The sequence below is a fragment of the Salvelinus sp. IW2-2015 genome, unplaced genomic scaffold (assembly GCF_002910315.2).
Source record: "Salvelinus sp. IW2-2015 unplaced genomic scaffold, ASM291031v2 Un_scaffold16349, whole genome shotgun sequence".
Lineage (NCBI taxonomy): Eukaryota > Metazoa > Chordata > Actinopteri > Salmoniformes > Salmonidae > Salvelinus > Salvelinus sp. IW2-2015.
Window position 1 is genome coordinate 93,822 of NW_019957546.1, and position 15,942 is coordinate 109,763.

General features: G+C 42.4%; 1 protein-coding gene and 1 long non-coding RNA gene across 2 annotated transcripts; both read right to left on the bottom strand.

The window, feature by feature from the left end:
- Positions 1-1,644: 1,644 nt before the first annotated feature.
- Positions 1,645-6,767, bottom strand: LOC139027436 (uncharacterized). Its single transcript, XR_011479516.1, has 3 exons — positions 6,639-6,767; positions 2,171-2,224; positions 1,645-2,066 (listed from the first exon to the last, which is right to left on the bottom strand). It is a non-coding gene; the product is annotated as an uncharacterized lncRNA (long non-coding RNA).
- Positions 6,768-11,720: 4,953 nt separating this feature from the next.
- Positions 11,721-15,260, bottom strand: LOC112080512 (peroxisomal membrane protein 11B). The gene is made up of 4 exons (XM_024146294.2): positions 14,963-15,260; positions 14,288-14,403; positions 13,961-14,162; positions 11,721-12,563 (listed from the first exon to the last, which is right to left on the bottom strand). Exons 1-4 carry the CDS (start codon positions 15,016-15,018, stop codon positions 12,146-12,148), a joined length of 792 nt encoding a protein of 263 aa, XP_024002062.1. The 5' UTR covers positions 15,019-15,260; the 3' UTR covers positions 11,721-12,145.
- Positions 15,261-15,942: the final 682 nt, after the last annotated feature.

Below are 15,942 nucleotides of genomic sequence, written 5' to 3' on the forward strand. Positions count from 1 at the left end.
AGACTTTCCCCGAAGCCACTCCAGCATTGGTCTTTGCTGTGTGCTTAGGGTCATTGTCCTATTGCAAGGTGCAACTTCGCCCCAGTCTGAGGTCCTGAGCGCTTTGGAGCAGGTTTTCATCAAGGATCTCTGTATTTTGCTCCATTCATCTTTGCCTCGATCATGACTACTCTCCTAGTCCCTGTCGCTGAAAAACATCCCGACAGCATGATGCTGCCACCACCATGCTTCACTGTAGGGATGGTGCCAGGTTTCCTCCAGACGTGACGCTTGGCATTCAGGCCAAAGAGTTCAATCTTGGTTTCATCAGACCAGAGAATCTTGTTTCTCATGGTCAGAGTCTTTAGGTGCCTTTTGGCAAACTCCAAGTGGGCTGTCATGTGCCTTTTACTGAGGAGTGGCTTCTGTCTGGCCACTCTACCACAAAGGCCTAAGAAACAAAAACTAGAGCACAGGAAACACACTGGTAGGACTTGACGAACTGGCAAAAGACAAACCGAAAACGCAGGTATAAATACACAGGGGATAATGGGGAAGACGGGTGACACCTGGAGGGGGGTGGAGACAATCACAAAGACAGGTGAAACAGATCAGGGTGTGACAGATAAGCGATTTGGCATACGGTCCCCAGTTACTGGCCACCTTACTATTTTGTTCAATTACAAGATATATCCGTTTAATTTTGTTTAAAAAAAAGACACCAACCTCGTATCCGAAGTGTTTACTAGATAGTTGACTAGTTGGCTAGCGTTCCAGCAAAAATGTTTTGCCTTGTCTGTCAACTTTATTGCGTAGCCCGTTGCGCCCTCCTGTAGACTCTTAAAAATGGTTCTTCACCAACATCTTCTTCAGTGTTGTAACCAAATAATGTCTCATTTGTTTTACAGATTAATCTTATGTTTTGAGAAGGTAGATGACAGTTTCATACTAACATATGAATGAGTATGAATAATTTAGGTAAAAAGTTGGATATTAAATGTGTGGTCTGTCTCGCAGTCAAGTTTTACAAAATACAGCGTGTCCCACAAAATGTGAATATATATAACCTTTTTTGAAAACTCTCAAAATATAACTGAATTTATATAAACTGTAATGAAAATCAGTGGTCAGCTAGCTAGAAGGGTGTCTTTAGTCGCAAAATGTACCGTTATTTTCATTCAAGTTAATTTAATCCTCCAACCGCTAGAGAGTGCTAGAGAGTGTCCGAAGTCAGGGGGTGTCCGATGTTAGGGAGAAATTAGCTACAAGGTTGCTGGTTCAACCCCTGCATAGCACTGCATTATGTGTAACCCAGGAGGCTAGCACGGACAATAACTACCATGGTGCTAATTGGATCCATGGGAGATGTATTGTGGAATATAAACACTTCTAAGGAATGGAAACCATTTACATTTTTGGTGAACTGTCTTTGTCCTCGTATCTGATTGTCTTTGGGATTCAATTCATTTCAGCTAGAATCATCCCATTGGGTAAAAAGTCAATTAGGCCCTAAAACTCTCACAGCAGTGGTGAAATGCATTACAAAGACACTCACAGGTGGTATAAGGATATGGGCGTACACATATTTACTCACACACAAATATACAAGTAAAATAGGATATAGCATACAAAAAAATGCATTTGGAAACAATAAACACACACACAGACATGCACACACACACCATCATGGCACGTGGGTGCGAATACACACTTGCAAAGGCAGGGGAACTGCAAAGGCAGGGGAACTCACTTGAACACTTAAGAGGTATTGGGGGTAAATACGCACACGCACGCACACACACCTGTGCAAATACACTCACAGTTATAGCTTAAAGTATTGTTTTATATATTATGCCTGGCAGTGCCAGGTTCAAGCCTGTCCCACCCTGCTCTGTGACAATGACATGGTTTCCTGTTCTTTCTCTACAACAAAGAAATAATAATAATATCCAAGACAACTTCACAGGTGAATTCCAAATAAAAAGTCTAACACATGGCTACAGTAAAACAAACAGTGGGCTATTGCATTTCTCCCTAAAGTGAATCCATGAACACACACAATAGGGCTGTCATCTGATTAGCACTTTCTAAAAGGAATGACAGAGAGAGAGAGAGTAGGGCAAGAGAGAGAGCCTCAGATTACATAGACCCACAAATTATTCCAAAACAAATCCAATTTTGATAAACTCACATATCTATTGGGTGAAATACCACAGTGTGCCCTCACAGCAGCAAGATTTGTGACCTGCGAAGAAAAAGGGCAACCAGTGAAGAACAAACACCATTGTAAATTCAACCCAACCCGCATTTCACGGTAAAGTCGACACTTGTTGTATTCGGCGGTGGTGACAAATAAAGTTTGATTTGAACCCATATTTATGTTTATTTATTTTCCCTTTTGTACTTTAACTATGTGCACATAATTATAACACAGTGGGAGCCAGGAGTAGAGAGGGAGAGTGAGAGGGGGCGAGAGATAGAACCGGAGAGAAAGAAATTAAAAATATGAACGAACGTAGGAGTAATCAACAGCTGCTGATTCAGACTGATGTAAACAAGTAAGAGAGCAGAAGGGGGAATGACTCACACTCACACCTAGCAAGTACTCATTCACACAAGCACAAACACACAGCCACTGCATGTACACGAGGGAAAACTAGCACTTCATAGGAACACTAATGATCTCCGTCTACTGTATATCACCTATACTATGATTCACAGAATTACAAACTCTCATACATGATCACATGCAAAACACAACAGATGCTGGTTGGTAGCTACACATACAGTACATCTGTATGACGCACATGCAGACATAGACATGACAACTCAGACCCCCACACACACATGATGCACTGAACCACAGACACGAGCACAGGCACAAAAACACACATAATGCACTGAACCACAGACACGAGCACAGGCACAAAAACACACATAATGCACCGAACCACAGACACGTGCACAGGCACAAAAACACACATAATGCACCGAACCACAGACACGAGCACAGGCACAAAAACACACATAATGCACTGAACCACAGACACGAGCACAGGCACAAAAACACAAAAAGGCCAACACAAAACCATTTAGCCAGCCATCATCTGTCCTTATGTCATTCAAGGTCCCCGCAGAACATCACACACATTTTATATACTTAAGCAATAAGGCCCGAGGGGGTGTGGTATATGGCCAATATACCACGGCTAAGGGCTGTTCTTACGCACAACGCAGCAAGGAGTGCCTGGACACAGCACTTAGCCATGGTATATTGGCCATATACCACAAACCCCTGAGGTGCCTTATTGCTATTATAAAACTGGTTACCAATGTGATTAGAGCAGTAAAAATAAATGTTTTGGCATAAACGTGGTATACGGTCTGATATATCACGGCTGTCAGCCAATCAGCATTCAGTGCTCCAACCTGTAACGACTGTTGGTGGAAGAAGGTGAGGACCAAGGTGCAGCGTGGTAAGTGTCCATGTTAATATTTATTTTAACTCAGAACACTAAGACAAAATAATAAAAATAGACCAACACGAAACAGTTCTGTCTGGTACAGAGACAGAAAACAACTACCCGCAAACACAGGTGGGAACAGGCTACCTAAGTATGGTTCTCAATCAGAGACAACGATAGACAGCTGCCTCTGATTGGGAACCATACCAGGCCAAACACATAGAAATACAAAACAAAGAACAACATAGAACACCAGACATAGAATGCTCACCCAAACTCACGCCCTGACCAACCAAAATAGAGACATAAAAAAGATCTCCAAGGTCAGGGCGTGACACAACCACCCAGTTTATAATTGACATTATAGCCATACAAAAACATGAGCTACTCTCATGTTTGCAGTGTGTTGTTCAAGGTCTTCATCCAAACACACTAAACATGGATTTATACAGTACATAAACACTCTGCTAACATGTGACCAAAGACACACAGAATTGTTCGCAATTTGGTTCCTTCCATTATGTTGTCAAGGCATTCAGTTTTAATATCACAAAAGTTTGTACAAACTGTACACACGTGACAAAACACACATGCATACACACACAGTAAAGTCTACAGACACTCAGTAATCATCACAAATGTGCATACAGTACTCAGTAATGCATTCTATTTGACCTTGGGTAAATACCTGCCACTCACTGTACCTGCTAACTCTTTCAAAGAACTTTAGGATAGTGCAGGTAAAAGACTGTCATGATAACCCAACATTGCTCGCAGTCATTGCTCTGACCGAACCACTATTGGACTATGACCGCATACTATTCTGATGAGTTGGATGTCACTCCATTCTTAACATTACTTATCTGACTGTCAAACATTTGAAATAACAGTAGATATGCAACAGTATACAATAACCAATTGTGTCGTTTGTCCTTCATGCATTAACTGAACAAGGCTGTCCTCTTGTGTTGATAAGAGGGACTGCATGAAGGAGACTGTGCACAAAACAGTAGGAACACCTGCTCTGAGCAGGTGAATCCAGGTGAAAGCTGTGTCATCTACACTGATTGATGTCAGTGTGGATGAAGGGGAGGAGACAGGTTCAGTGTGGATGAATCAATCAGTGTGGATGAAGGGGAGGAGACAGGTTAAAGAAGGTTAGGTTAAAGAAGGATTTTTGGGGTCCTGTCAGCCAATGAGAGGCAGCGGTAGCAACAGGAACGAACGGGCCAGAAATGGCCGGGAGTAGTGCGGACAAAATGGAGGAAATTGAAAAAAAGATGGTGAAGCAACAGCTGTGCTGGAGTGCAAACAATATGGGTGTCAGTTCTGATGATATGGAGCGGGAGGATGAGGGTCAAGGACCGGAATGGTCGGTAGTGGAAAGACATAAGAAGAAGAAAGATCATGATACAGAAAGCAATGGAGCATCTAGTAAAGAAAGCATAAAGAGGTCCAAGGTAGGAAGCAAGAGTAATGATGTGTTGGAGTGGAATGTGGTGATAGTGTTTGATGAGACCACAGGGCCTCATTTACATCCTATCTGACTAACCAATGCCGTAAAGAAAGGGGTACGTGAAGTGAAATTAGCTCGGTTCATTGGAAATGGTATATTGTTCATATTTTGTGGTAGCCAGGCTCAGCAATAGAAGAATGTGAAAATGGTCAAGTTTAATGGGAAGAAGATTAAAAGCCATGTCCCTGGTGTTTACGCTAGATTGAGGGGAGTCATCACTGGGGTCCCAATATATATGTCCACAGATGATATTAAAGAACATGTGAAGGGAGGAAGAGTGATTGAGACCAAAAGGTTGATCAGTAGGAAAGAGGGTCAAAGAAGCGAAAGCTTATCAGTGTTGCTGAGATTTGAGAAAGTCTTGCTGGGAAAAGTACAGATAACATTCCTTAGTTTCAATGTTAAAGAATTTGTTCCATATGCACTGCAGTGTTTTAAATGCCAAAGAATGGGAGATGTAGCTGCTCAGTGTAAAGGAAAGAAAATATGTGCCAAGTGCGGAGGGCAATATGACTACGATGAATGTGGAAGCAATGTGAAGGTTACGTGCTGTAATTGTGGGGGGAAACTTGTGGGGGTGTAATTGTGGGGGAAAACAGAATTTGGTGAATGCCAGGTTCAGAGAGGGGCTAGAGAGGCTCAGAGAAATAGGATCAGTCATGATGTATCGTATGCAGAGGCTATAAAACAGATTGGTAGAACTACAGTGTGGAATGATGGAGCTTCCATGACTGCTGCTGTACTAGGTGGACCTACTGTCAGACTGATGAAGCTTCCATGACTGCTCCTGTAACTAGGTGGCCTACTGTCAGACTGATGAAGCTTCCATGACTGCTCCTGTACTAGGTGGACCTACTGCCAGACTGATGAAGCTTCCATGACTGCTCCTGTACTAGGTGGACCTACTGTCAGACTGATGAAGCTTCCATGACTGCTCCTGTACTAGGTGGACCTACTGTCAGACTGATGAAGCTTCCATGACTGCTCCTGTACTAGGTGGACCTACTGTCAGACTGATGAAGCTTCCATGACTTCCATGACTGCTCCTGTACGTATGGCTGGACCTACTGGTCGGACTGATGAAGCTTCCATGACTTGCTCCTGTACTATGTGGACCTACTGTCAGACTGATGAAGCTTCCATGACTGCTCCTGTACTAGGTGGACCTACTGTCGGGGTTGGTGCTTCTGATGGTCCTGGCGTGGTTTCGAGGCCTGTTCAGAGATCTTGTTATGAATATGCGGTGTCAAATGACACTTTGATAATGAATAAAGTTGACTTCATAGCTTTTATTGGTAAAGTTATCAATACGACTCGGGTTGTGGAAAGCAGAAATGCCAGGTTGAAGGTTATTGTGGAGACAGCAAAAGAGATATTGGGGGTAACAGATGTTGCTGTTGAAATGGTTGTTGACATGCTGAACAATCCTATGGGTGGAGTGTTTCAGTATGATATAGATAAAGGTTAATGGGGTTGGTGAGGGGAAGAAGTTAGTAGGGATTTATTTATATTTTATTTTCATGGAAGTACAGAATTGGACAGATCATGATTGATCGTACATTACAGCACAGTAGGTGGCGGCATGCACTTAAACGATTGTTTACAGACCGCCATGATATAGAAGAAGAAGAAGAAGAAAGATTTTTAAACCTTGAGACATGGATTGTGTGTGTACGTACCATTCAGAGGGTGAATGGTCCACCACCCAAAGGACATCCAGCCAACTTGACACAACTGTAGGAGGCATTGGTGTCAACATGGCTCAGCATCCCTGTGGAACGTTTTCGACATCTTGTAGAGTCCATGCCCCGACGAATTGAGGTTGTTTTGAGGGCAAAGGGGGGTGCAACTCAATATTAGGAAGGTGTTCCTAATGTTTTGTACAATGTATATTCAGTATCAGTTGTGCTTCAAAGAAAAACAAATTCTCTGCTCGTTATCACTCATTATTACCTGGCTTGTAAGCTTACATCTGTGTTCGAATAACAGAAGTTTTATGCTTCTTAGTAGAGTTGTGCCTCTCACTTGTATCAACAAAAGTCTGGAGCACATAGGCTACATTTATTGGAGTCAGTGAAAGTTGTGCCACCAACCCATGACTCAACTATACAGAGCTGCAGGCCTCTGAGAGCAGCAATGTCAACCCTCTAAAGCAGAGTTGTCACTCATTCCATGGAGGGCCTAGTGTCTGCAGGTTTCTTGTTTTTCCTTTCAATTAAGACCTAGACAACCAGGTGAGGGGAGTTCTTTACTAATTAGTGACCTTCGTCAGTCAAGTACAAGGGAGGAGCGAAAACCCGCAGACCCTCGGCCCTTCATGGAATGAGTTTGGCAGGTGCTCTAGATCAGGGTTTCCAATCTCGGTTTAAAGCCCTAGCACTACACAGCTGACTGAAATGATCAAGGCTTGATGACGAGTTGATTATCTGAATCAGCTGTGTAGTGCTGGGGGGAAGAAAAAAAATGGCACCCAGGACCAAGAGTTTGGGAAATCCGTCTCTAGAGCATAACATAGGAATGTCATGTATAGAGCTAGCATGATTCGTTACTCTACATAGAACGCTCCTCAATAATCTCCTGAATACAATACATGTTGGACCCTAACGGTTATTTCACTGTGGTGCTGAGGGGCCAGTCACAACATGTTCCATTCAAGGTAACAGGGATAACATTTTCAGACTGCTGTTTCAGATCAAGGACTCTCATTTAAGCCCTGCTCGCACCAGATTTGTATTACTATAGAATGTCGGTTATGTAATTATTACCCCAGCATTTTTCCTCATTCACAATGGACCTTTATGATGGAAGCCTGGAGCCTCTTCTAGGCGTGAAGATATTTCAAATGTCTAGGGATAGCCTAACGACCTTCAGTTTGGAGAAAGTCAAAATAATGCATATCAGTAAGAACCAGGAACTGTAACCTACGCAGACATGTAATTACCTGACGTATTTGGCAATTTATCAATTCATTGGCACAATATCGTCCACTTCGTCTTTTAAAAGAGAAGTATGGCACTAGGAAAGTTGATTATATGACCAAACAGATCATTAATCTGTAGGCTACGTGCATAGCACTTTGTTTTAAGCATCCATTTTTTCCCATGTTCTTACCCAAACTGGGTGCAGCGCCTGTTAAACGCTGTAATATCCCTCAAAACACAGGGATGACGATTCGCACGGGATAAGTATTATCAGAGGACCTTGGAGTTTGCCGAAAAACAGTAGGTCTTTAGGACTGGGCTAATGACATTCCTGCCTGGTAAAAATGTATGACATGGCAGATTCGGACAGGACTAAAATTACAGATGTGTTGATTTGTGCTCGTGCACATAATTACATTACCAGACCTCCCGCAGTAAAACGTATCCTGTCCAAATAGGGCTAAAGAATGGCCTACCCTACACACACCTCCTCCACACTCAAGTCTGCCATTAGGGGCAGGTCAATAATATAAAAATGGCATCCTTTCCTCATCTATTTTCCTTTATCTGCACTGATGTGAAAATTAACAGGACAGGTGAAGTAACTGGACAGTTGATATTTCAAACCTTGGTTAATATCCACCACGTTGTTTTCGTTTAATTTTACTGAAGATCAGTAAGCTGAAGGATGGTCTCGCTAAGTCCTCACTGATTATATACTAAACAAAAATCTAAATGCAACATGCAACAATTTCAAAGATTTTACAAAGTTACAGTTAATATCAATCAATTGAAATAAATAAATTAGGCCCTAATCTATGGATTTCACATGACTGGGAATACAGATATTCATCTGTTGGTCACAGATACCTTTAAAAAAAGTAGGGGTTTGAGTATGCAGGAAGAACTGGGACATTTTCAGCTTCCAGGAATTTTGTACAGATCTTTGCAACATGAGGCCATACATGTGGACTGCGGTTGTCAGGCCGGTTGGAGGTACTACCAAATTCTCTAAAATTACGTTGGAGGCGGCTTATGGTAGATAAATTAACATTTAATTATCTGGCAACAGCTCTGGTGGACATTGCTGCAGTCAGCACGTGAATTGCACACTCCCTCAAAACTTGAGACATCTGTGGCATTGTTTTGTGATAAAACTGCACATTTTAGTGGCCTTTTATTGTCCCAGCACAAGGTGCACCTGTGTAGTGATCATGCTGTTTAATCCGCTTCTTGATATGCCACACCTGTCAGGTGGATGGATTATTTTAGCAAAGGAGAAATGCTCACTAACAGGGATGTAAACAAATTTGTCCACTAAATTTGAGAGAAATAAGCTTTTTGTACATATGGAACATTTCTGGGATCTTTTATTTCAACCCATGAAACATGGGATCAACACTTTACATGTTGCGTTTATATTTTTGTTCAGTGCAAATTGCTCTGGATAACAGTCTGTTAAATTACTAAAGTCTGAAATGTAAAAATGCTTGAGTTATAGCAGTCAACAGCACTGGAGTAACCGTCAACACTTACAATACAGATTCAGCCAACAGATCTTAAATCAAAGGCATTTATTTTGTGAAAACTTTTTCTCCACACAGCAGCCAAGCCTCAGCACTGGTAGTACATTAGCATCAAGACAAGATTTCAAATATGTTAAACATGGCTATAAAAATGTTCTCACTCACTGAGGAAAATGGTTGTAACAAACCGCTCCGATTCGCATCAAAACAGTTAAATATTATTTACTGGATTATTTACAAAGCCATAGATTATTATAGTCTTATTTGATTATGAATCATCAACAGTTACACCTCTACAGTGTGACTCGACTCAAAAGTAGTGGAGATTATACCAGAAATCATGTCCACAATTAGCCTGTCAAGGACAATGATTAAGATATTGTTTTGCTAGCTAGCCAGAGACCAAATGGCATATTTTGACTTCCAGCACAGTGCTCTCGTTGCACTGTAACAGTTGAATATATATATATAGAGGAGAAAGTAAAATGTTTTAAATGAGCCGAATGAAAGATTTTGGGCTCCTGAGGGGCGCAACGGTCTAAGACACTGCATTTGGGGCGGCAGGTAGCCTAGTGGTTAGAACATTGGGCCAGTAACCGAAAGGTTGCTAGATCAAATCCCCAAGCTGACAAGGTAAAAATCTGTCGTTCTGCCCCTGAACAAGGCAGTCTATCCACTGTTCCCTGGTAGACCATCATTGTAAATAAGAATTTGTTCTTAACTGACTTGCCTAGTTAAATAAAGTTTAAATAAAAAATCTCAGTGCAAGAGGTTTGAATCCAGGCTGTATCACATCCGGCGTGATTGGGAGTCCCATAGGGCGGCGCACAATTGGCCCAGCGTCGTCCGGGTTTGGCCGGGGTAGGCCATCACTGTATAAGGATTTGTTAACTGACTTGCCTAGTTAAATATAGGTTACAACATAATAATATAGCATGGCTTTATCCCACTGCTGTGTCATTGCAGCTGAATACACTTAAATACCTAATATAGCTTAATTCTCATCCGGTTCAGTGGCTTTAAATGGCATGGCATTAATACACAATATTGATGTAATTGAGTTATACATATTGACTTATAAGTAGCTTAACAAAAGTACTTACAAGTAGACTAAATCATTTGTTTTTGGGTGAATTCAACAAATGATATAGTTAAATGTATTGAAATAGTAGATGCCCAAGTTGGCTGAATCATTTACTTAATTGTCAATCACTGGCTCTGTAAACTCAATAATTCATTTCACACATGCATAAATGTTAGTAAAATACTCTAATATGGACATATTACCCATATCAGCACAAGAACACAGCCGACTGGTTTGCTTCCCTATACAAGCCAATAAATGTCCCCTTTACCTGCTTATAAAAGGACCCGTCACCTCAAAAGTCATTATTATTAAACATTTACACCCGGTATGAGAAAATATTTTATTGCACATCTTCATAGAAATAAAGCTTTCTTATGTTATGGCTTTAATTAACTGAGGAAGATGTTCCACATATCTAGCTGTACGGCGTTCCTCAAGGATAACATTGGACAATAGGCCTATCTCCCAAACCAATGCTGTAGGTACAGATAATCCTATCCAATGGTATCATTTTGAATACTAACAGGACAGAAACAGTACGTATAGGGATGTGGAAGCACTTTCCTAATAGAGACCAGGATCCATTTCAAATGCTAATTAAGGTTATAAACTAAGTGCAAGTTATGAAAGAGGACAGTTAGTAGTATTTGTGGACGTGGTCTCTCCCCTTTGACAGAGAAGTTTGGACTTGAGACATGCAAGACAGCTGCTCCTCACAATCATCTGAGAAGATATTATAGATCATCAACATACTTGGGTTTGTCATGTGCTCCCAACAGCTTGTGAGTTCATTAAAATGGAATCCACGAGTTCATGACTCTGGGGAAGGAGATAAAGGGCCATCATTGTCAAAATCCCAGAGTATCCACCCACTGAATGACATTCTGGCTTTCTTTGTGCTGTGTAGCACTTCATAATGCCCGTTAGTTGTGATTTACCCAGACTTTAAAACAAAACTCCACCCAAAAACTACATTTCGGTATTTGTTTCATTAGTCCATTGTTGATATAGTCCCAAAATGTTTAACTTTCAAAATACAGAAATACACCCGGTATGTTGAATTTTGCATCATGATAAATGCATCATACAGGCTGTATTTCTGTATTTATAAATCTTAAACATTTTGGGACTACATCAACAATGGACTAATGAAACAAATACCAAATTGTCGTTTTTGGTCGTTTTTCTTTAAAGCCTGGGTAAATCACAACTGACAAACTTCATGAATTTGACTTCGTGTTTATGCGTCTACTGTGTGTGTGTGTGTGTGTACCATACACTTGCATGGGGAAGGTCCTTCTCAACTACCAAACCAAATGGCTTTTGGGGAATTTAGTGTTTGAACATTTTAGAGCATGAACAAGATACAAAAGATGTAATTCCAATACAAAGCTCAATTGCAAATTCTCTCTTTGATTCGAAATATTACTGTTTCAGTCCACCAACCTTTATCTGAGCTTGATCTGCTCAAATTGCTAAACTTTCCAAGCAAACAGTGTACAGGACCCATCATGCTGCATCCTTAGACACAACAGCACTTCTAGACTTCTACCAGCGGACCTAAAACGTTCTGCCAAAATGCCTCCTTCCAGGCTCGAGCTTGAGGAATGTTCGACTTGAGCTTGAACATTCAACCAAAAATTCTGGCTTCTTCACGGTTTGAGCTTGAGCCAGGGGTGGACGATGGTGAGGATGGAGAGAATAGAGGAGGCCAGGCCGCAGGCCCCCACGAAGCCCTGGCCGGTAGGGTAGATGCCCAGCCGGTCCAGCGGGATAAACACGTCACATGCATTCTTCAGCAGGTCCAGCAGCAGCGGTGGGTTGCTGCGCAGCACCGTCCCCAGCAGGTGGAACTGTCTGCCGAAGCGTTCAGACAGAAGGGGTAATATGGCCACAGGGAAGGAGGAGGAAGAGGGGTGGGGGTGGGAGAGGTCTCCGTTCTCGGGGGATGGAGAGGAGGTCCAGGTAGCATTTGACCCCCCGTGGGAGGAGCGGGCCTCACGCTCCATAAGCAGGCGGATCTCATAGGCATCCCGGGTTAGGTTGAGGATGAGGGCAAAGAGGTAGTACCTGTAGAGAGAGAAATGTGTAAGAGCGTGAGAGAGATTAATGTAAAACATGAGACAGTAAAGATAGTGCATGCCCAGAAGAGAGGATGTAGAAGACATTAAACAAAAGAAAAAGTGGCAGAGGGAAAAGAAGAGGGTGAGTTAGAGGTAGAATTAGAGAACAAAAGTGATAGAAAATACACGATATAAACAAATATGTCGGCACCCCTTCAATTTAGTGGATTCGGTTATTTCAGCCACACCAGTTGCTGACAGGTGTATAAAATCGAGCACACAGCCATGCAATCTCCATAGACAAACATAGGCAGTAGAATGGCCTTACTGAAGAGCTCTGTAATAGGATACCACCTATCCAACAAGTCAGTTCATCAAATTTCTGTCCTGCTAGAGCTGACCCGGTCAACTGTAAGTGCTATTATTGTGAAGTGGAAAACGTCTAGGAGCAACAACGGCTCAGCCGCGAAGTGGTAGGCCACGCAAGCTCACAAAACAGGACCGCCAAGTGCTGAAGCGCGTAAAAAGCGTCTGTCCTCGATTGCAATGCTTACTACCGAGTTCCAAACTGCCTCTGGAAGCAAAGTCAGCACAACAACTGTTAGTCGGGAGCTTCATGAAATTGGTTTCAATGGCAAAGCAGCCACACAAACCTAAGATCACCATGCGCAATGTCAAGTGTCGGTTGGAGTGGTGTAAAGCTCGCCGCCATTGGACTCTGGAGCAGTGGAAACGCGTTCTCTGGAGTGATGAATCACGCTTCACCATCTGGCAGTCAGACGGACGAATCTGGGTTTGGTGGATGCCAGGAGAACGCTACCTGCCCCAATGCATAGTGCCAACTGTAAAGTTTGGTGGAGGAGGAATAATGGTTTGGGCTAGGCCCCTTAGTTCCAGTGAAGGGAAATCTTAACGATACAGCAAACAATAACATTCTAGATGATTTTGTTTGAGAAAACCCTTTCCTATTTCAGCATGACAATACCCCCATGCAGAAATAGTGTGGAAGAACTTGACTGGCCTGCACAGAGTCCTGACCTCAATTCCATCGAACACCTTTGGCCCGCAGACTGCGAGCCAGGGCTAATTGCCCAACATCAGTGCCCGACCTCACTAATGCTCTTGTGGCTGAATGGAAGCAAGTCCCCGCAGCAATGTTCCAACATCTAGTGGAAAACCTTCCCAGAAGAGTGGAGGGTGTTATAGCAGCAAAGGTGGGACCAACTCCATATCAATGCACATGACTTTGGAATGAGATTTTCGACGAACAGCTGTCCACGTACTTTTGGTCACGTAGTGTAGCTCTAGGGAGAGAATGTAGGTAACAACTGCCAATAATAGGACAACTCAAATACACCGACTCCCAATACAGTTTAGGACTTAAGGTTCCCAATTATAAGTCACCTGAAGGATCTCTGGCTCCACTTGTCCTGGTCCAGTTTGGGCAGGAGGCCCGCCTTGCCAGCCCACAGCACGTTGTCACAGGCGAAGTACATGGCCTTGTTAAGGTGGGCCACGGTCAGGCAGAGACGTAGCACGCTGTCTGAGAGGTGCACTGCACGCTTCGCTGCTTCTACAGCCTCTGCAGAGTTCCCCAGACGCATCACTGGAGAGAGAGATGTGAGACCCAGGAAACTGAATTGAGGCACAGTGAAATACCAATGGAGAGTAAGCCTGAGCCATAATCCTGAGACACAGAGGTGCCGCATTGACTTACAAACATTGACTTACACTTCCTTGTTAGGCTTATATGCGTTTCCAGTTGTTTCACCATCTTCAGGAACTCAACGCCTGACCCACCCTTCTGGAGAGTGTAGCCTAGCAACGTACAGGCATACTGTGCAGCCCTGTGTGAACACAGAAAATGAATGCGTGTCAAAATCTGATTATATCTATTTTACTATAGTTTAGTCATAGTTTACATCTTGTGATGAATAACTTGGGCACAATGTTTTTCATGTCAAGGGCAACTGGTACTTTCATGTAGCTAGCCATCAGTATAATACTAAATGTAATTGGGACTATGCCCACTTGATAAGGAAAGGCTGGACATTAGCATTGTGCATGAGACCCCCTCAATTCGAATCCAAAAATCAGCTGTGGCGCAGTAATTTACCCAATAAAACGGGCAAGCAGGCAGTGACAACTGCAGCCCAAAACCGACTTTTTATAAATGCATTTTTTGTTATTTGTATTTTTTCGTCCTCTAACATTCATATTTTGTATGCTCATGGATATCAGTTTACATTGACTGCTAACTTTCGTGCTAGCTGATATTAGCGGACTAAACTCCCTAGCTACTGTATTCGTGTAATGAATTTAACTTGAAACCTACCAGCTGATTCTGACATGACATACTACTGTCTGAGAAATCAACTCTCATGACATTTTTGCTAGCTACTGTACCTGAAAACGCGCTCCTTGGCTTGGCTCTGCGAGTTGAATCGAACCCAAGAGTCCATTCTCACGACAGGTAGACTACCACTTCCGTTCACTTGCAACCGTGGATTAGGCCTGTGCTTTGTTAGCTAGCAACGTTCTATACCGTCTTCTGGCAAGAGCAGCCCAGTGCTATATACACAGTTCAATATGTCCACAATGTGCCCCACACGTCTGCCAACAGCTTGTAAAATGTAGATTTATTTTTTACTTGAAAGTGCTAAGGAGTTAGCTTCACATCACCTTTACCCATGGACGGAAACAGTGGAGGGACATAATAGCGAAAGACCTTTCCCAGGGTAATCATTAGCTACGTAACTTAATTAACTGATAGGAAGTTCGTGCACAGCATATTGATTGTATTGTTCATGGCATTAGTCGATTCGTGATTTTTTTGCGCAGCACGCTATTGTATAAGCGATAGCATAAATTAAAACGAACGATTGTAGTTATTCGAACACAACAGTCAAACCAAGACTCATTACCGTGGATTATATTTGCTGCGAAACCTCATACCGCCACATGGGGGTGACTCACACACACAGAGGCCAGACAAAACACACAACCAATTTGGAAAAAAATGGCAGTACATTTTATTTTAGTGTGTTAATAGAAAATAAATTAAGGAAAACAATCATGATCAAGAGGAATAAAACAAACACAAAACATAATATACTCCCATATGTGGCACTACCAGATCCACGGAGTGCTGAAATAATAAGTGCACAACCGTTGTACTACAGGTCAGGGGGTAATAAAGGAGTGTGAATCACTCTGGAGAGGTACTGTACTTGGCATTATCTCTATTTACTGAAACACTATAAAACATTGTAAGATGACAAACCTGTTGTAGGCGGAGCAAAATTAAAATGCCAGCTACGCCCATCAAATTCCATTCTAGTGGACCATATTAGGCAATGCTGCACAGTAATGTCTTGTCAACATCA

What these genes read in the sequence shown, in the direction of transcription:
- LOC112080512 (XM_024146294.2), bottom strand. Translation starts at nt 15,018, where the DNA reads ATGGACTCTTGGGTTCGATTCAACTCGCAGAGCCAAGCCAAGGAGCGC. An exon ending in TATAAGCCTAACAAGGAAGT is followed by an intron (nt 14,163 to 14,287) that starts GTAAGTCAATGT and finishes CTCTCTCTCCAG; the next exon opens with TGATGCGTCTGGGGAACTCT. An exon ending in TGGAGCCAGAGATCCTTCAG is followed by an intron (nt 12,564 to 13,960) that starts GTGACTTATAAT and finishes CTCTCTCTACAG; the next exon opens with GTACTACCTCTTTGCCCTCA.